The following is a 20378-nucleotide window of genomic DNA, read 5'->3' as shown; positions in this document are numbered from 1 at the left end:
TGTGTGACGGACAGGTGCATGAGGAAAGAGTGCGCTGTCAGAAGTAAGGAAGAGTGTCCACCTGTGGTGGGTGTTACAGAGGGTGTAACGGGAGAGTGTGCGCGAGAAAGGTGTGTAACGGACAGGTGCATGAGGAAAGAGTGCGCTGTCAAGAGTAAGGGTGAGTGCGCTGTCAAGAATGGAGGTGAAAGTAGTGAGAGTGACATGGAGCGTGAGTTAGTTGTGACAGGTGAGCGAGGATGGACACCTGGGATGGAAGGATGCACACCTGGAATGGTAGAGCGTGAGTGGGAATGCACGCTGGAGTTGGTGGTGAGGCACGTGGTTGGGTGTGCGAATGAGAGCACACCTGTGATTGTCACAGAGGAGGTGACCGAGGAGGGGGTGCGAAGCGGTGTATTGGTGAGGTGTGCGAGCAACGAATGTGTGCCAAAGTGTTCGGTGGTCAGGTGTGTGACCAAGGCTGTGAGTGGAATGAGGGTACCTAGGTGTGTAAGGAAAGGTACGAGGAGCATGAGCACGGCTGGATGTGTGAGCAAGGAACGGGCTGCGGGGTGTAAGCGTCCAGGTGAAGCATCGACGTTAGACGGGGTAGAGTTTAGAACGACTTATAGCCGAATCGGGCCCTCGGTGCGGGCTGGGCCTCGCTTTGAACGGCCGCGTCCGTGCTCCACTAGGCGGAGCGGGCAGCCCGATAGAAAGGGTCGTCATGGCGACCACTTTTTGGTGAGACGTGCCGGCAGGTCTAGATCGGGGCATTGGATGGCTCCACGCCGAGGTGGTGCGTGGGATCTCGGCACGGGTAAGCCCCCGTCCCTGCACCGAGTGCCGGACGCATCCTGCCGCCGGCACAAAACAACCAGCATCCATTGCTTGGCTTTACGAAGCCGGGCTTTGGACAGGAATTGGCGCACCGAGAGGCATTATTGAGTAGACTGGGTGATGAGGTTAGTGTTTTGGACCCAAAATTGGAGAAAAACAAAATTTGATGATTGGCAAGGGATTGGCAGTAGTGATTGGCAGATGATGGGTAGTGATTGGCAAATTTTTGATTTGTTGAAATTTGATGTGCAAAATTGGTAGTGAGAGACCCCCGATGTGGTGGGATGGCATCCCTGCCACCCTTCCCATGGGGGGGCAAAGGAGCAATAGCTTATGGGGTTGATGGCAGTGGAAACTAGCCCGGGTGGGTTAGGTTATATTGATAGGGCCCTAGAAGATGACATTAGGTAACGTTAAGTTTAGTTCGTGATGAATACCTGTAGTGAGGACGCAGGTAGATTAGTGTGGATGATAATGACGAGGGAGCGCAATAGTTTAAAGGGACGACTGGGAAGCGCAAGTTTCAGAGGGGAGTAGTTAGCTGAGATGATGCCGTGTGGTTGAGAATTGAACAGGGTGATTGCACAGGTGTGCAACTGGACAGGTGTGATTGCACAGGTGTGCAACTGGACAGGTGTGTGGAGCAGTGTATGAGTAGTGAGTGTTGTGGATCAGCGCGAATGCGCTTGGGGAGAGAAGGGTGCAGGTGGCACCAGGTGTGAGAGCACAGGTGTGCAAGTACAGGTGTGTGGAGAGAGTTGGAGTAAGTGGTACGGAGTGGTGTGCATGGTGCGAAGGTGTGAATGGGGGAAGAGTGGACCCCCATCACGAGTACCCGGGGCGGGTAGTGTAAGTGTTAGGTAGAGGGTATAGGTAAATTGTGGTTGGATATTGGCATCTGTGGTGCGGTTGCAGAATGGTGTTGTGAATGGGTGCATTAGTGTCGTGGAAATGGCTGGGCGTGTAGCCTGTTAGTGTGTGTAGTTGGTTGGGCACTCCACCACTGTGAGGATGTCGGCCAGGTGAGGCCGCAGGTGGGCTCTGGGAGCCGGTAGTTGTGAGTGGGTGCCTGAGGATCCCGGGTGTGGATCGGGCAGCCCCGTGCCAGAGAGGGCACCGAGTGGGGAGAGTGCCAGAGGGCCTTCCCCAGGTAGTTAGGTTAGGGTAAGGAGCAGGTAAGCTCGGAGGCAACTGCAGTGGTGGAGGTGTGCAGGTGGGTAGACCCACTGGGAGAGGTACACGCCACAGCCCAGAAATTGTGCGAGGGCACCGGGAGATGAATCGGGGGAGTGAGACCCCAAATTGAAAAGCACCACAGTTTGGCCAATGGGAATTGGTTTTTAGAACCCATAGTGTAAGAGGGCCAATGGTTTGGCCGGAGAAAGACCCCGGGTAGTGTAAAGTTGTTAAAGTCATTTAGGAAATAGTTAGGATTGATGAACCTGTCGCACCATACGCAGCCACTTGCCTGTGGTGATGATGATGACTCCACACCTGTGTTTTCTTTGTTTGTGTTGCAGAAATGAGAATTGCTGTGTGGATTTGTGAGACGCATCACGACGTGGATGAGACATTGGGGTGATTCCATCTCTCCCTCCTTAGGAGGGACTGATGATGAATTGGTGATGGCAAATTATGATGTTGAGTTGGAGATGGCAAATTATGATGTTGAGTTGAAAATGGCAAATTTGATTGGTTAGGAGGGAGAGAAGACGAATTTGGTATATGGGAGGAACGGGGAAGACAGTAGGGATGTTTGTTGATTTGTAAAGTAGATGTTTATGGGTAGTGTTGTGTTTTGTGGATACAGTAAGGGGTAAGGGAGGGGCCATGTAGGTTACCTGGTGGGGGGGGGGGGGGGAGCGTACGGTAGGAACGTACCTGTCTCACCTGGTTCCCATGTGCCCCCAGTGTGCATTACCTTGCATTGCGTGCACTTTTGCGCCCTTACCACCTTACTCACTTGTCTGCTTCTTTTGTCTCCCACCTCCGAGGATCTGGCTTTGGGGTAGAGAGAGAGGAGAGAGCGGTGCTGGCTACGCAGTTGTGGGCCTGCACTTTCGCTGCTTGCTGCTTGGATCGATACACCATATGGACCGCAATGTTTGTGGCCACCCACAATGGACCGCAGTTCTTTTGCGGCCAAGCACCACCCATGGATGGACCTATGGGTCAACGTGGCACCTATGCCATACAAGGTGAACCACTAACAGTTGGCCCCCTGACGGCCACAATAAAGAAATGGACGCGGTTGGCGCCTTTCTTTATTTTTCTAAGGAAGTAAGAACGCCAAGTGCACCACACGAAGGCAAGACCAGCGGCAGAACAACGGCCGGCTGCGACACCACACAATGATTTATAGACACTTTATTGGTGCACCGGATGGTGCTCACTGTGTGATGGGGTGGTGCTTGATGCTTGGAAGGGGTGCTCTGCACATTATTAAAGGCCGTAGGCCACAGAGCACTCGTGGGTTGGTGTATCGATGCTAGTATGCGTACTCTCTCTATGCATAACATCTGCATGTGTTCCTCCAAAAACAGGTCCTGGATCGTAGTGTAAATATCAGCGTAGTCTTGTGTAAATAATGCTCCCTACCGGCTGTATGTTTAGTTTGAGGATTCTTTCCGGATTCGGTTATCCTGTGGGTGTGTTTCTGTGAGGAGAAGGGTGCAACGTCGCAGGGGGACATATTTACTCATTTGTGAATATCTGTAAAACTGTCGCACTCAGGGTAGAGTTAATAGTAGAGGGAACTACATTGCGTGCCACACTAAAGTAGGTAAAAATTTATCGGGTCGGGACGCCCCGAGGGTAGAGAAGGGTGCAATGTTGCGAATATGGAATTTGGCCTCCATATCCGCTTGTAAATATTCCCCTATTTCCCCAATACTCCCCAACTATCCCCAATCCCCCATTCCCTAGTCCCATTGTCTGTAAACAACAATCAGTAGAGCCGACCTTCCCCTTTTTCCCCCATTAAATGTCGTGCCCAGGTCCACCGCATCACACGTAGACAACTTTCGGACATCTTGCTAGTTATTCTTAGTCTATGTCAGTTAAGGACTCGTTTCCATTAATTATGACTCTTCGTTGCACCAGAATGTGATTATATGGCACCAGTAGTGAGTTTAGGACCTTTCCCATACCTCCTTCCATCTTCTTCCCCAAACAACAACAACAACAACGACGCTGCGCGGGGGGAGTGTGCGTCCTCCCACCAGCTCGGTTAGCCGCCATGACCATGCGCTCCACGGGGTTACCACGAAGGGGCTGGCTGTCAGCTCCTCGTCAAGGGCGGAGCCTGGTAAACCCCCCGCACGCACCCAATGAGAAGCAACGTGCCGATTCCACGAGGCGGAGCTAACGAGCCGAGGGCGTGTCACTCCCCGCCGGATATACGAAGCGACTCACCGGATGTGACGTCAGATGCGCCCCCAGCTTGAGACGACAAGACGCCACCTCGAGCGCTGTGAAACCTCCTGCATCTACTGGACCGTACAGTACCCTGTCCCTGAGCCCAGGTGCACCTGGAGCCATCGATCCTGCCTTTCCTAGCCATCAATCCCCGTGTGAGTCAGCCTTTTGTCCCGTTTATCTGTCGTCTGTTGGGGTTAATATAAGATTGTGTCTAAGTGCTTGTCTTTCTATGCTGTACCTCTCGTCCCTGTAATCTGACCTTCCGAACGAATATAATCTCCTCCGGAGGTCTTGAGAACCGTATCCCTGGTGTCGCGTCATTTTAATCCCAGCCGTGTGTCTTTTCCTTCATTGATCTAGCGTAGCGCGATTAGTCAACGTTCGGGTATAATCGGGTAACTTGTGCAGACGTGGTCATACCAAAACCGCTCGGTAAACTAACATCCACCACCGCGTCTGTAACAATATATAGGATTTTGTAGGACCACAAACTCTACCATTTGGTGAAGTTTCATGAAGATCGGTTTAAAATTGTGACTTGTAGGCAAATATAAGTGAGAGGACAGACAAACACACACAAACCGGAGTGATCAACTTACGTGTTAAATTTTTTTTTTTTTGGCCAAGTAACAAACAGACAGACAGACAGAATAACACACAAGACCAACCAATATACTTGAAAAATCTTAGATTTTTTGCGAGTAACAAACAGAATGAAAAATCACTCAGAGCGACACTTGACAAAACAGAACAGAGTAGAATGGCACTTCGTAGAGCATCCTTTTGACCTCAAAAAAAAATTAGTGGCTGAATTCAGTGACCTGCTATGCAAATCGTCTTTAAAGTTTAAGTTAATCGGATGAAAATTGACAATTTTAGAAATCTGGCTTATGTTGACCTATTGGCCTATGATGACCTCAAAAATAGTTGGTGGTTGGTTTCAGTAAGCCGATATGAAAATACTTATTAAATTTCAAGTCAATTGGATGAAAATTGAGGATTTTAGAAATTTGAAAAAAGCAGTTTACCTTTGGCCTATGTTGACCTTATGACCTAAGTTGATGTCAAAAATAGTTGGTGGTTGAATTCAGTTAGCCGATATGAAAATCCTATTCAAATTTCAAGTCAATCGGATGAAAATTGAGGATTTTAGAAACTTGAAAAAAGTGGTTGACCTTTGGCCAATGTTGACCTTTTGACCTCAAAAATATATAGCATTTTGTCGGACCACGAACTCTACCATTTCGTTAAGTGTTAACGCACAATATACTAGAAAAATCTTCCATTTTCAAAAGTAACAAAAGCTATTGCTTTGCCTGCAAGGGTACTGGCCGACATTTGTCACCCAACAAATCGGTCGATAATTAATATGCCGACAATCCACCGACATTTGCGCCATTTCGAATCAAACTGCATGGAATGCCCTCGGAATGTTTGAATAAGAGGTTAAGCTGGCTTTAACTGGGTCCACTCTGAAATCGCCATGCTTTAAATCCTTTTCAAGCAGCTTCCTAAACAAAATGAGCAAGTGAGAAAGTAAAAAAGAAAATAAACAAAACATTCTGACTAACTAACTCAGGCCTTTTTTGGCAATGTTTCTGGCAACAACATCATTATTTTAAGGCCTTCGGGTGGGAACGAGGGAGGAAGAAACATGGGAATCTGGGCCGAGAAAAAAAAAAACGTGGAAGGGTTCAGCTGCACAGTACAGTTCCTCGTGTAATTTCCACACAATCCACATTGTTAATATACCCGGGAGTAGTGGTTGTTGGTGATGGTACATTATTAGTGACCTACAAGCCACCACTCAATGAGGCAGTAAACTCAAAATAGAGAGCATCACATCAGACAGACCATCTACAGTAGAGCTCTTCTCTTTCACTCTGCTTGCTCATATCGAGCTTTCTCTCCAACTGCTCTTTCTCCATAATTGTTAATGGTTCAACATTGTTAATGGTTCCCTTTTCTTCCCCATCAACAGCGGTGTCTTTCAGGGTTCTGTCCTGTCTCCAACACTCTTCCTTCTTTGTATCAATGACCTTCTTTCTTCTACAAATAATCAAATGCACCCGTATGCTAATGACTCGACATTACATTCTTCTATGTTTTTCCCATCTGCCCCATTTTCCCCATCTTCCCTCACTTGATCTGCATCTCGTTTCATCACAGCCACCTCTTTCAATTATTTCTTCCTCGATCTCTATCTATCTCTATCTATCTCTATCTCTCTAAAACTTCTCTCAACTCTCCAATCTCCTTTGAAAGCTCCAAAATTACACCATGTGATACAATAAACCTACTAGGTATTACCCTAACATCAAATTTATCCTGGAATCCACACATTATACAAAGAGCTAAGTCTGCGTCGAAGAAATAAGGAATCCTGTTCAGGTGTTGAAGATTCTTCTTCTCTCACAGTTGCTTCAACTATATAAAGGATTGATTCTTCCTTGTATAGAGTACTGCTCTCACATCTGGGGAGGTTCTAGCTCCACATACTTACTGGTCAGAATTGAATCCAAAGTAATCTGACTTATCAACTCTCCCATTCTGACCTCCAAAACTCGAACCCGCTCGAACTACGCCGCAATCTTGGTTCACTTTCTCTTTTCGACAGATATTACTTCAGTTTCTGCTCCCAATAACTTGCTGCTTGTGTACCTCCACCATTAGCGAGACCACGCAATACTTAACAAGCCACTAACTACATCACATGATTATTGTGTGGCCATTGGCAACTCAAGGGTGGGCCGTTATGATGTTTGTTTCTTCCCCACCACTGCCAAACTCTGGAACTCTTTACCTTCCCATGTCTTTCGAAACACTTACGACCTTCACCTTTTCAAAAAGCAGATGTTTTACTTTCTCAAAAACTCTTCTCTCTTTCTTTACTTTTCTGTCAATGCGGCTCTTTTATTTAAGGCCTGGCCTCAATGAGGACTATATAGTCCGTGACTGGAGCCTTCAACATTAAAAAAGAAGAAGAAAAAAAAAAGATAAGAGTCAAAGGAATACCAGAAAGATACAGCAAATCACACTCACCTGCTGGCAGTACATGTTGATCTTGTCCTGTGCTAATGGTGATAGCTCTATGTCCGCAGCTCCATACACATCCCTGGCAATCTTCCTGATTTTATCCTCTAAAGGGAGCTGAACACACACAATCAGAACAACCAAGGTACCGGTGTCAGATGGCAAAACTAGCAAAGCCCGACCGGAGCAACTGCCATCCACGTCTATCCAAAGACCGCTCACCTTCAGTTCATAAAGGAAGCGAAATGAACTAGGGGCCTCGCAGGCTCGACAGACAGCCTGCGCAAGCAGGATGGCCCCCTGACCGCCATCGGCCCAGTGCGTGCACTTCACTGCATCAGCTGCTCCAGCCTCGCGTGCCATGTGAGCCGCAAGAGCGAGCTCATTGTCAGTGTCCGTTCTACGTGAAACAGGGAGAATTGAATGGGGATTAGTTAAGCACACGTTACATTAACGACCACAAGAAGGGTAGTTGTGGCACTTTCCTTGATGGCATAATGCAAAGCTGGAACTATATCTCATTGAAGGTACTGACCTGTTAATTTTCCATTTCACATGAGGTAGGGGAATTGGGCCAGTACTATTCATATCATATTGTCACGTCGCTGGGGATTAACATCCCCGGGCTGACGGATAGCCGTAATGAGCTTTAACTCCGAGGTATACTCCGAACCCTGGCGGGATTATCTTTGGCGCACGCGGGAAGGCCCGAGCCTTATCTAATCCGGAACACACATGGTTAATCCGAACCCACAAACGAAGAAACGAAACAAGACAATAAATGAAAGTCACAAATAATTATTTCATGAAAATAATGCAAGCAATTAAAGTGAATGTGAGGTAAAAACCTATTTCCTAATTTGAGACGTCTCCACTCAGACTCGTACACAAACAAGGGGAAAACGAAAGTAAAAATCAATGATATTTAGTTTATTGCCGGCCGGCACTTAGCTTCGCATCCCCAAATGGCTGGTAAAGGCTTGTTGGTAGTCGAACCAGAGTCACCGCGTGGGAAGCGCACAAGATGGCGCAGAACCCCGCCCGTAGCCAGCCGCCGGCGTGAGGCAAGCAGGCAGTATCCCTCTTTGTTTCATTAGCGACCCCCTTATTCTCCACAAAGCACCACCATCAACCAACACCTCCTCCTTCCACGTTGCAAAAGACCCAAAGCCCTGACACGTCTCTTCACCAGCGCACCCGAGACAACAGCGTCCACTCGAGACGAGAGCGAGAATGAGAGAGAGAGAGAGAGAGCAAGATGGCGAGACGCGTCTTTTTTTTCCCTTCAGCTCTCGAATATTCGACCGCTGACGTCACACTCTGTCCAATCACCGAGCGCTATCCCATCATCCATCGCGCCTCCACCAATCACGAAAGCCAGAGCGGAGTCGTCGGGGGGCGGAGTCCAATATCTCTCCGAATGTTCGCATGACGTTGAAGGCAGTGAGGCGGGGCTTGACTGGCACGATCGGCAAATGTGCTGGGTGTTGGTTAGCCCTGGCGGCGTTGTGAGCGAATGGAGCCATTTGTTATAGTTGTTGTTTGGCAGGCTTTTTGATCGTAATAAAGACGGAGGGAAGATCACAGGGGTAAATTACACACTGGGGAATTAATCTTTAAGCCCAAGAATTACTTAACACAAAGCCACACCCCTTATGGCAACGTGCAAACGCTCTTACCTGGACAGACGGCCGACTTAGCTACATCGAGATTCCTCTACGTGACACTCGGAGCATTCTAATCGACACAATTCTTTCTCAACTAAGGTATTTCATTGATTACCCCCACAAACATAGCAATATCTAATGTTTAGCATGAAGAAGATGAGTCTTCCTGCCTACTTACAAGAAGGTATTCAAAGCCACAACCACAGGAATGCCAAACAGCCGCGCATTCTCCACCTGCTTTACAAGATTGCAGCAGCCACGTTCCACCAGGTCCAAGTTCTACAGATATACAATCATACAGTCAACCAATGGCATTATCTTCAGGATAAATGACAAGAGTTAGAATAACTTTTCACCGAAACAACTCTTTTGCAAAATAATTGTTTCGTAATTGTTAGGCCGGAAATACAGGAGTGATTTTTTTTTTTTAAATCAATTCCAGTTGCTGAAATTGCCACGCACACTGTAACATCAACTATTTTAAGCAATTACAAGATGGTGCCCATTTGCAGTAAACCTCTTTCAACTGCTGTAGTCATTAGATGTCTTTGAAAAAGATGTTACCAACTCAAATGTGGATCAGAGATTAGCTGTGCCACTCTCCTGGAGTAGAGTAGAGCAAGATACCGAGAGGAGTTAAGGACATACGAGGACAAAACGTGGTGGACAGGTTGGTTGTATGACAAGGATTAATTTATTTTATTTTGGTGATTTAAAAAAAATTCTTCTGAGTGATTCTTCACCAATGAGAGATAGGGCCAAAATCGATGTATAGCATGATATTAAAAAAGTTGTGGACGGGGAAGGTCAGGGGTGGGTGGGAAGGAAGAGGTCGATATATAGTATTGTGATGGTTAAGAAACCGGCCCCCAGGGAAACCAACATCCATGACACGTAAAGCTCCCGAAGAGTCAGTTATACTGTTAATATGTGTGTACAGATAGGCCCGCACCCGTTGTCTAAAGGGAAATGGGGCAGATGCGTTGTGTAGGTTTTTAGATAGGGCTTCTTCCTCCTCTTCAATTATCCTCCTGTTCTTACTTAATTCTTCTTTTAATCCTTTTATTCATTGCCATGGCTTGAATACAGTGGTTGCCAATCAACTCATAGCACAGTTCAATTTGGTTCCTTCTCTTCCCCAAATTATCTTCCAAACATTCATCATGTCCATATTGGGTACACACCCGTTATTCTTTACAAATTCCCTTTCTTTCTTTATGAACACTCTCACACAGCACCACACACAACCACATTTATAGGTCTCGAGCATGGGGAGATAGCTCCATGACGGATGTACACATCTGTCTCTTGGTTTCCCTTCAATGATTCTAAATTTGTCCACCTAGACTCACAAAGAGCATCACAATTCCAAAAAGCTGTCAATGATTTGACACACGTCCGTCGACGCATGCTGATGTGAGTCAAAGGCTGACGCAATGCCTTGCTCTGCCTCTTTGTCTTCTTCCCTTCATATCTACGTTTCCTCGGAATGATTCTGTTGGCGGCATGTGCTGTGTTTAGCTAAATCAGTAAGACTATAGAAGCAGAACAAGTGCTAAGTGTTAGAATCTGCTCTTCTGTGTTTTTCTGGACCGTTTAATGTGCCTGTACATACGTTCTTCATGATTGTTTAATGTGCCTTTAAATACTTGCCTTGTTTGATTTGGTAAATCGTTTTCCATCCTGCCCATTTCATCTCATTCCACATATTGGCTTGACTTAGTGTGTAAGACTAGATTGACGGGAAGTTCTACTCCACCGATTGGCTCCCTGATTGGCCAGTGCGTCTTCACGGTTCCGCTCGGCCGTACATAAATATATGGGTACGCACTGAGGGTACACACCTCAATTGGCATTGCCAACCCACCGGAAAGGTAATGCGTTTGTAAAAGAGCAAGGACTCTACCAGGTTTGGCGGTATTAATCGGCAACCCGTAGTTGCTTGACAACCCGACAGGCCGTGGACTTATCCGCAGTGCGGCAGCCTGCAGGGCCGGATGTCGCGAAGAGTCCAAGAGGTCCCCCTCGTGGTGAACCCCAAAACCCCGAGTCCGTAACAACATTCTGTTCTAAACATGCACAGGTCGATACCCTACCTCCTCACGGTAAGCCTGTGCTAAGGGCTGTCCAGACACCACAGCAGGGCCACCACCATGCATCTTGAGGGCACGAATGGTGGCCACTAGCACCACGGCACTGGGACGCAGGCCCGAAGCACGACACTTTATGTCAAAGAACTTTTCCATGCCGATATCGGCGCCGAATCCAGCCTCGGTCACTGCCATGGCATTTAGAGAAAAAGCCACAGTTTAGAGTTGAAGTAATATTCCAAAGCACTGCCAACTGTCCATCTCTCATACAACCATATGCAAGCTTAAACATGTGTAAAAACGGTCTTCACCTATCTGAGTAAATATGTTACAAATTAAGTAATGCTATCACTGTGAGGGAACATTGTCTAATGTATGAAGCATTCCTTCAAAATATTTATTTCAAACTTTATATATTTCGTTTTGCAGAATGATTGCGACTGGAACTATTGTAACATAAACGGTAAAAGATGGTTCTTCAATGAGGAAGGACCAAGAAAAATTGAAAAGATTATTATTATTACTTCTGTCACCAAAGGAGGACGGACAGATGGACATTGTGTTTCCACCCTTGTTTGTCTGCCTCTTTTTTGTCTGTGAGGAGGATATCTCATAAGTTGTGGGTGGATTCGGATGAAACTTGGTTGGTTGACAGGTCGGGTGTGTGACAAGGACGAATTGATTCAATTTTGGTGAAGATTCAAATCCAGATACGAGAACTTTTTAATTTTTTAAAAGTGATTCCTCACCATTGGGAGATGGGCCAAAAACAAGATATAGCATGATATATCAAAAAGTTGTGGACGAGTTATGACAAAACTAGATGGATGAGTTTGGTAGGTGACAAGAACAAGCTAATTAGATTTTGGTCCAGGTCCGTTTCTAGATCTGGCCTATCAGTGGTATTCAAAACGTAAAATGTTCAGCCTGCCAAAGGTATGTGCTCCACTGAGTGTTCTAGTTTATTTACCATTGAGCTGTAGTGCATCTGTCCAGGCCATAACCTTTTTACCCTCTTGAGCTTTTGTCATAAAATCTTCAACAAACCTTTATTATCAGAAAATGGAGAACACAAATGAATAAAATGTAGAAAAAAAATAAATATATATATATATATATATATATATTTTTTCTACATATATATATATATATATTTATTTTTTTCTACATTTTATTCATTTGTGTTCTCCATTTTCTGATAATAAAGGTTTGTTGAAGATTTTATGACAAAAGCTCAAGAGGGTAAAAAGGTTATGGCCTGGACAGATGCACTACAGCTCAATGGTAAATATATATATATATATATATATATATATATATATATATATATATATATATATATATATATATATATATATATATATATGTATATATATATATATATATATATATATATATATATATATATATATATATATATATATGTATATATATATATATATATATATATATATATATATATATATATATATATATATATATGTATAATATATATATATATATATTATATATATACACACACACAGTCGGACCCCAAGATTCGTGGTCCCAACATTCGCGGGTTCTGTGTATCTGGGTTGATAAATTGCAACCTGCTTCTATATTCACGGCCCTATGTCCTGCATATTTGCAATTTTTTGCGGGAAAAAATTCCATGAGCCATGAGCATAACAGTTCTAAAACACATCTTCCACCAGCCATGCACAAAGCAGCTGGACATACTCAAAAAAAGATATTCCTCCACAAGCCACGAGCATGGCCTGCTTCTAGATTTGCAGCAGTGTGCTTCACGTTTTCATGGCTTTTCTCGTCCATATAAAAATGTTTTAGCCACGCTATAAGCGAGCTTCGCAGGATGTCCCACCGTTGGCACTGTAAACCTAGCTTTGCGGGATATCCCACAAGCTGTGTAGTAACACGTCATCCCCTGCGAGTTACTGTGCAGAATGAAAACACACCACCACATCTATTAGTGCAAATAGTTTCCCACCTTTTCCCCATTGCAACAGCGCCTCGACATTCGTGGGAGTTTCTACGAGTCAGGAACCACCAGGAACCTTTCCCCCCTTTTCCTATTGAAACAATGCCCCTCATTCGCCCCCTCTCACGACATTTTCCAGGAATGTATCCCCCAACTGTACATATATATATGTAGGTCTGATGTAGTGTAGATCCAACTGTACATATATTTTTTAGCTATTGCTTTCATCGAGTTTATTTTGATTACAAAGCGGACATGGATGGGCTTTGCATTTTGGGATGCTTTCTAGTTATTACTATTTTTGTATATTTTTGGACATGTCTGACCTTAGCTCTTAACTTCCTAAATGGAATTCAAAGTTTATTTATTAAAGGGAGTTGATTATCAGACATTAAAAGGAAAAGTGCTATGACTCAGTATGTATAAGGGAATAGACCTTACCCACAAAGCCTTGCTCGCCCACAAGCTTGAGAGCAATCTTATCAGCAAGGATGGAGGAGTTACCATGGGCTATGTTGGCAAATGGTCCAGCGTGCACGAACACGGGGGTACCCTGCACCACGTACAGCCACAGTCATATCATATTGGCATGGCTATCTAGGTTATGAGATGCTTCCAAGATGCAATAGCACACAAACGGAAGTCTTTGTATTGAGGTACACAAAGGCATACACAGGCAACTGGAAGACTCAGACATGGAAAGGAAAGGAAAGGAAAGGAAAAGGGAGAGAGAGAAAAGTGCTGCTATCCATTTTCTCACCTCAAGTGTCTGCATCAGGTTTGGTTTGATGGCATCTTTCATGAGCACGGTCAGAGCACCACTAACTCCCTGCACACTCGAACAGAGCATCGCTAACACCTTGTGCACCCACAAAGAGCACTGCCAACACCCTGTGCACTCAAATGTAGCACCACCAACAGCCAGTGCACTCAAACAGAACGCTGCCAACAGACTGTACACTCAAACAGAGCACTGCCAACAAACAGCCTGTACACTCAGAGCACTGCCAACAAACAGACTGCACACTCAAACAGAGCACTGCCAACAAACAGCCTGTACACTCAAACAGAGCACTGCCAACAAACATACTGTACACTCAAATGCAGCAGCACCAACATCTCAAAGCACCACTCAGGGATCCTTTAAGCACCCTTCAAATAAATAAAAGTGAACCAACTACCAAACGAAGTAACTAAACCAACAGGCTTTACAATCTGTGGAAAGAAGACTGAAGTTGCATTTTCGAGCTCTGCAGGTTTTTCTGCTGCAGTCACAAGCAGAGGAACATCTGTCAATCCATCCTCGTTCTTGCTACAAACTCTCAAATAAACTTTATCCAATTAGAATTATTTTCCTTTTGCTTCCCAAATCTGTTTTAGACAGAGATTGGGTCTTCATGAAGATCAAATAAAACTCACATACTACTGTGTTCAAAAAGTATCCGACCTTTATTTTTCGTGCGTAAAAAACAAGAAGCTAGGGAGGCGTTGATTGGTGCACGTATGTAGGCGATCCTAATGCGCACGCGTGAATTTTTTCCCACCTGCAGAAGCTGTCATTCGACGGCAGACCGCCGATGAGTGAGGACATGTAAGTGAGCGCCGTCGGATTTTCGTTTTTGACAAAATGACGGAAAAACTTGAATAACGCTACTGCATCAAATTTTGTGTAAAGCTTGGCGATTCCCAAGTGGAAACGATCCGCAAGATTCAACACCGTTCATTCCATTATGAAGGAGGATTTGGGCTTCAGGAGAATCTCAGCGAAGTTCGTACCAAAGCTGCTAACGATTGAGCAGAAACAACTCCGTTTGGAGATCGCACAGGACATGCTGGAGACTGTGAACAGCGATCCCAGCTTCCTCAACACAGTGATCACTGGCGATGAGTCCTGGGTTTATGGGTACGACCCAGAAACCAAGTTGCAGTCATCACAATGGAAGCATCCAACATCCCCGAGGCCAAAAAACACAAAATTTGATGCAGTAGCGTTGTTCAAGTTTTTCCGTCATTTTGTCAAAAACGAAAATCCGACGGCGCTCACTTACATGTCCTCACTCATCGGCGGTCTGCCGTCGAATGACAGCTTCTGCAGGTGGGAAAAAATTCACACGTGTGCATTAGGATCGCCTACATACGTGCACCAATCAACGCCTCCCTAGCTTCTTTTTTTTTATGCACGAAAAATAAAGGTCGGATACTTTTTGAACACACTACGTACATCATCACTTCAGAACAAATCAGAACTTGTGAATCAAAATGGTATTTCAAGTTATAAAAAAATAATAATAATAAAAAATAATAATAATAATTGACGTGTCCAAGGGAAGCAGTTCATTTTGGCATTTTGAATATGAAATACGCAAAGCCTAGAAACTAACGAAACCCATTAGAATTACCCTTTAGAACCCTCTAGAATTACCCTTTACCTTTTAGAACTATTTAGAATTATCTTTTAGAACCCTTTAGAGTTACTCATTAGAATCACCCTTTAGAATCACCATTTAGAACCCTTCCGAACTACCCTTTTAGAACCCTTTAGAATTACCCTTTAGAGAATTACCCTTTAGAACCATCTATAATTAAACATGGAGTGTTAGAAAGGTTCTTCTTACTTTTTGACAGATTGATGGACTTGTATCCAGAAGGACATAGCCAAATATTGAAGAGGCTTCACCACTTAAAAAGTATGCTTACCAGATCTTCAGCGGTTATCATCTCTCCACTGCAGCTCGTTGCCACGACCATGGCGGCAAGACGGTTCAGCATGTCCTCCATTGAGGTGGCCAATGCCAGCACTGCCATTACCTCACTTGCCACGGATATGTCAAACTGGGTCTGGTCACAAATAGATTAACCTGAGTATTACAGCTCATTACAAACAAACACAATCAATGCAAAGTCACACGAAGTGAAAAGCAGGGTTAAGCAATCGGTTCACTTCTGTCCATCTATCTGTCCACAAACATCAATTTATGATCAAGGATCAACTTAATTTTAATTGAATGATATATTTTGAACACGAATCGGAACATGAATCGGAAAACGAATCTACAGTTTAGCAGTGCTTTGGCTCTGAATTTGTCACAATTGCATATGAACAGAGAGGAGCGAGACAATATTTGTACACTTTCGGTCTGCCTGGCAATCATACGAAATTGAAAACCATTCCAAACACGAAACTTGCTGTTTTTAAGGAAATAAAGGACACAAACAACAGGCACAAATAACGAATGCAACGTGTTGAACTAGAACAGCACTCGCTAGAAAGCTTACCTCCATCAGGCTCAACAGTTTACGCTTTATATCCCAATAATATGCTGAATCTGGATTCAGACCTGAACCAAAATCAAATCGGCTTGTTCTTGTCACCTAATCAACTCATCCACCTTGTGTTGTCATAATCTATCCAAAACTTTTTGAGATATCATGCTATGTATCGTTTTTGGCCCTATCAATGGTGACGAAACCCTTAAAATTTTTTATAGTATCCAGATCCGGATCCGGATCTTCACCAAAATATAATAATTTCATCCTCGTCACATACTCAACCTCTCTACCAAATTTTCGTCCCAATCGGTCCACAACCTTTTGAGATGTTCTGTTCACAAACAGACAGATTAACAGACAGATGTGACTCGGTGGTGGAGGTAATAAGGTGGTGTAAGAGCTACTGTGTCAACAGCGGTAAATTTCCGGAATTTTTTATACGACTTTTAAAATCTTTATTTTATTTGAATTTAATTATATATTTTAACACTGTTGGATAAGGTGTTGTATGAACTCTCTAGTCAAACCTGTTTTTTTGAGTTGATTCAAATGGTACAGTAAATCTATATACTGTAACAATATGTAAAAAGGGTGCAGTTAACCAAAATAAACCCCCTCCCCGCTGCTGCATCCCGTGCTTGATGGACCAGGGAGCCCTGCTCGCTACGGATTACGGTATTTCGATTTTAGTGTCTCGGTCGTCATAGTCGGTGATCGTCTGAAATCTGCTGTGGTGATCTACTATAAACACCTGTTCCTTTAATGGAGCCGCAAGGGAGTGTTTTTTTTTCTATCGGACAAGTTGGACAACTTCCGGAAGTTTAACTTATTCTATGAAGGTTTTTCATTTAGATTCTTCTATCTTTCCTGCTTCTTCTTCTATATAACATACGCAAAAAGTGCACCGTTATCTATATAACAAGTGAACAAAAAAATTTATGCTAAATTAAAAAGGCAATGTAGGGATGACAAAATACAGTCTAAAAAAGGTCCTAAACAAGATATGGGATGATGTTGGTTTAGAGAGCAGCTAACAGTATTGCCATCTATCTATAATTCCAGTAATCTCTGTGTGTCTGTGTGTTTGTTTGTCTGTGACCGCTGTTTCTCGACAACCACGGGTCCGATATACTTGAAACTTGCCAGGTATATTGCTGGGGACCCGAGGATGTGCCTTTTCAAGGTTTCATATTAATCGGAGAAGTAGTTACCGAGCTTTGTCCAAAAAACGATTCAACCAATCAGAGAGCAGCGAGCTATCACGTGTGCCGAACGTGGCGAACAGACTCTGCCTCGGACGGCACATTTGAGAGCGTATTCATTTATTTCACGTTGGCAAACTATGTTGGCGTTAAACTATGTTTTAAAACTAATTAAAACTAATTTGCGATTCATCGTAACTGCGATATGCGACCTTCCGGACAGTCAAATGAGGACGTCACTTCCGGACTTACGGATAGTCATAGTGACGACGTGAACGTGGCGAGCAGACGCTGTAAGGTACGATCGATTGTAGTACACGTTTATAATAACTCTGCCGATACAGGCCCGATTAACTGCAGCGCCATCCGAGCTGCGGCGTCGGGACGATACATTCATTGTACGGTCACATCACGCACTTACGGGCACGCCCATGGGCCCATGGGCACGCCCATGCATGCATGGGCGAAGACATTTTTTTTTTTTTTTTTGGCAAGGAACGGGCACCCACGTACGGGCACGTCCTAGTCACATAACAATCCCGACATCACTGCCTCATTTACACTTCATCAATTACTGCTTCAAGCTTCTACAAACACTCCACTGGTTACACCAGTACTTGATTACTCCTGTAGTGTAGCCACATACTGAGACTCTACAAATTAGCAGCCTAAGTACAATGTTATAATTTCAGGACATGATCAACAACTTCTTACAAACTGCATGGACATCTCTAAGAACAGCATTCTATAGTTATCTCCATTTGTGATTGGTTACTCTAAGTTGATAAAAAAGAAAAGTCGGAAAGACAACTGAAGCCGCAAGAAGTCCCTGAAATTATACAGGAGCTTCTTATACTTATGCAGAAATAAAATGTAGGAGCTAATAATACTTTTGGCTCTGCCTAGCCCTAGACAATAGTCTGGAGGCAGTGATGCAGGGATTGTTATGTGATGGCAATACTCTTAGCTACTATCTAAACCAACATCATCCCGATCTTGTTTAGGACCGTTTTTAGACTGTAGTTTGTCATCCCTAGATTGCCTTTTTAATTTAGCATTTGTTACGTGGTCCCCTCGGTGAATACCTGGTCTCGGTGACCCCCGGACCGTGAGAGGAACTCCGCCAGCAAGCTGTATTATATATGCGCTTTCGCCACGCAATCCATATGAATTTCACCCAGGAGACAACTGATGTTCAAGGATATATTTCCAATGGTAATGATACCATACAATTTCAATGACACAACCACGGAGATTTTCCCCGAGCAATCAACAATATACAACCATCAACAATTCCCAATTCACAAGCACTTCCCTATGAGTAAGATGGCCATCTTATATATGTGTGTCCCGGTGAGTACTCACAACCCCCTTTTGGTCTCGGTCCCGCACAATGTCTCTGGGCCCCTCCTGACCAAGATGATGGTCGGCGTCGCCGCACTCGGGCGGTTGAACGAACCCCGGGTGGACGTGTTTCCACTGGGCAGGTATCGTACCCGGCACCCCGGCTACAGCCCCTCGCGGCCACGCGAAGCGGGGACGGGAAAGCAATCCAAAAGCCCCACGCTGCTTGCCAGGCGTGGTAGGCCCCAACGGGCGACCCGTACGCGTCTTTTTAGACGGTGTCGCGCACGGCGCCAAACGCTGGGTCGGTGCACGGCCACACGACAGTTTGCCGTCCACCGGGCAGGTATCCGTCCCGGTAACTCCTCTCGCCAGACAGGCTCGGGAACGCCGCTTTTCCACACGGCTCAATCAATCCCACCTTTCGTCGGTGCGGGGCGAGGAAAAAAGAAGCCTCGTCCTTCCGTTTCCGGTCACTTCCGTTTCCGGCCACTCTTTCAGAAGGGCTCCTGACCCTCCAACCACAACAACTACACAACAACTTAATATACTACACACGGATAAGCAAAGACCTGAATGGTAATTCACATACATTCACATAAATATGTAACACTCCCCCCCTTCAAGAAAGAAAGTTTGAACCCAGCGAAAACTTTCTTTGCCGGCCAATTTGGAGAAACAAACCAGATAACTCAACCCCCCCACATTATCAGTTCCCCCCGGGCACAGTTATCACTTAAAAATAAAGGAACCAAAATTTCACCACAACCCCTCCAGATTACTCACTCTGGACTAAGCACCAGCCACGACACTGTCCCTGCCAAATCAAACTCCATCTCATGACCCTCTGACTTTGACCGTCAGTTTCTTGTGAATGAAGGTTAAGGGGTTGATCAAAGATCCAAAGTTAAGCCACTCGATAGCACTTTTTCCGGGAGGCCAAGCCGAGTATTCACTACATGGATGCCTTTAGGAACGTGGAGTTCACGGTTAGTCCGTGCAGGAAAGTTCTCTACATGGGCGCCTTGAGGAACGTGGAGTTCACGGTTAGTCCGTGCATGAAAGTTCACTACATGGACGCCTTTAGGAACGGCGTTCACGGTTAATCCGTGTAGGAATCTTGGCTCGGCGGCTCCGCCGCATTCAGTGCTTCAACTTCTCAGAACTTCCCTAGTAATTATGGTGGGACCACCTGTGCCTGTAGTCCCATGAATAGCGGTCTCCTTCTCGGCCACTACTTTGCCAATCCTTCCTTCGGGAGCGGCCGTAACTCAGGGAGCCTCCATAATAATATTGATTGCGGCCACCACCAAAACTACCGCCCCGTTGTCCTCTCCTGTAGACCTCTCGACGCCTACGAAATGCCTTCCCTACTGTTATGGTCCGACCCTCCAAATCCTTGCCATTCCAATTCTTCTCTGCCTCTCTGGCGTCTTTTGTGCTGGCAAACGTGACAAAGCCGAACCCTCTTGACTGTTGCGTTTCCCAGTCTCTTACCAACCGCACTTCCACCAGCGGCCCATATCTGTTGAAGACAGAGGTCAGAACT

At 45.0% G+C, this 20378-nt stretch overlaps 1 protein-coding gene across 3 annotated transcripts in view; it reads right to left on the bottom strand.

Annotated features, from left to right (window-relative positions):
- The window catches only part of MTHFD1 (methylenetetrahydrofolate dehydrogenase, cyclohydrolase and formyltetrahydrofolate synthetase 1), a 92575-nt gene that overhangs the window by 8674 nt on the left and 63523 nt on the right, over positions 1 to 20378 (bottom strand). For all 3 annotated transcript variants that reach the window (XM_068101831.2, XM_068101830.2, XM_068101832.2), the window contains 7 exons: positions 15711 to 15851; positions 13774 to 13842; positions 13455 to 13566; positions 11039 to 11220; positions 9121 to 9221; positions 7498 to 7675; positions 7285 to 7392 (listed from right to left, as the gene is read on the bottom strand). In XM_068101831.2, coding sequence (XP_067957932.1) covers positions 7285 to 7392; positions 7498 to 7675; positions 9121 to 9221; positions 11039 to 11220; positions 13455 to 13566; positions 13774 to 13842; positions 15711 to 15851 — 891 coding nt within the window. The remainder of the gene's footprint in view (positions 1 to 7284; positions 7393 to 7497; positions 7676 to 9120; positions 9222 to 11038; positions 11221 to 13454; positions 13567 to 13773; positions 13843 to 15710; positions 15852 to 20378) is intronic.

This window comes from Myxine glutinosa, chromosome 11 (genome assembly GCF_964187855.1).
Source record: "Myxine glutinosa chromosome 11, kmMyxGlut1.1, whole genome shotgun sequence".
Lineage (NCBI taxonomy): Eukaryota > Metazoa > Chordata > Myxini > Myxiniformes > Myxinidae > Myxine > Myxine glutinosa.
The sequence above is the reverse complement of the archived record's forward strand: the minus strand, read 5'-3'. Positions and strand labels throughout refer to the sequence as shown.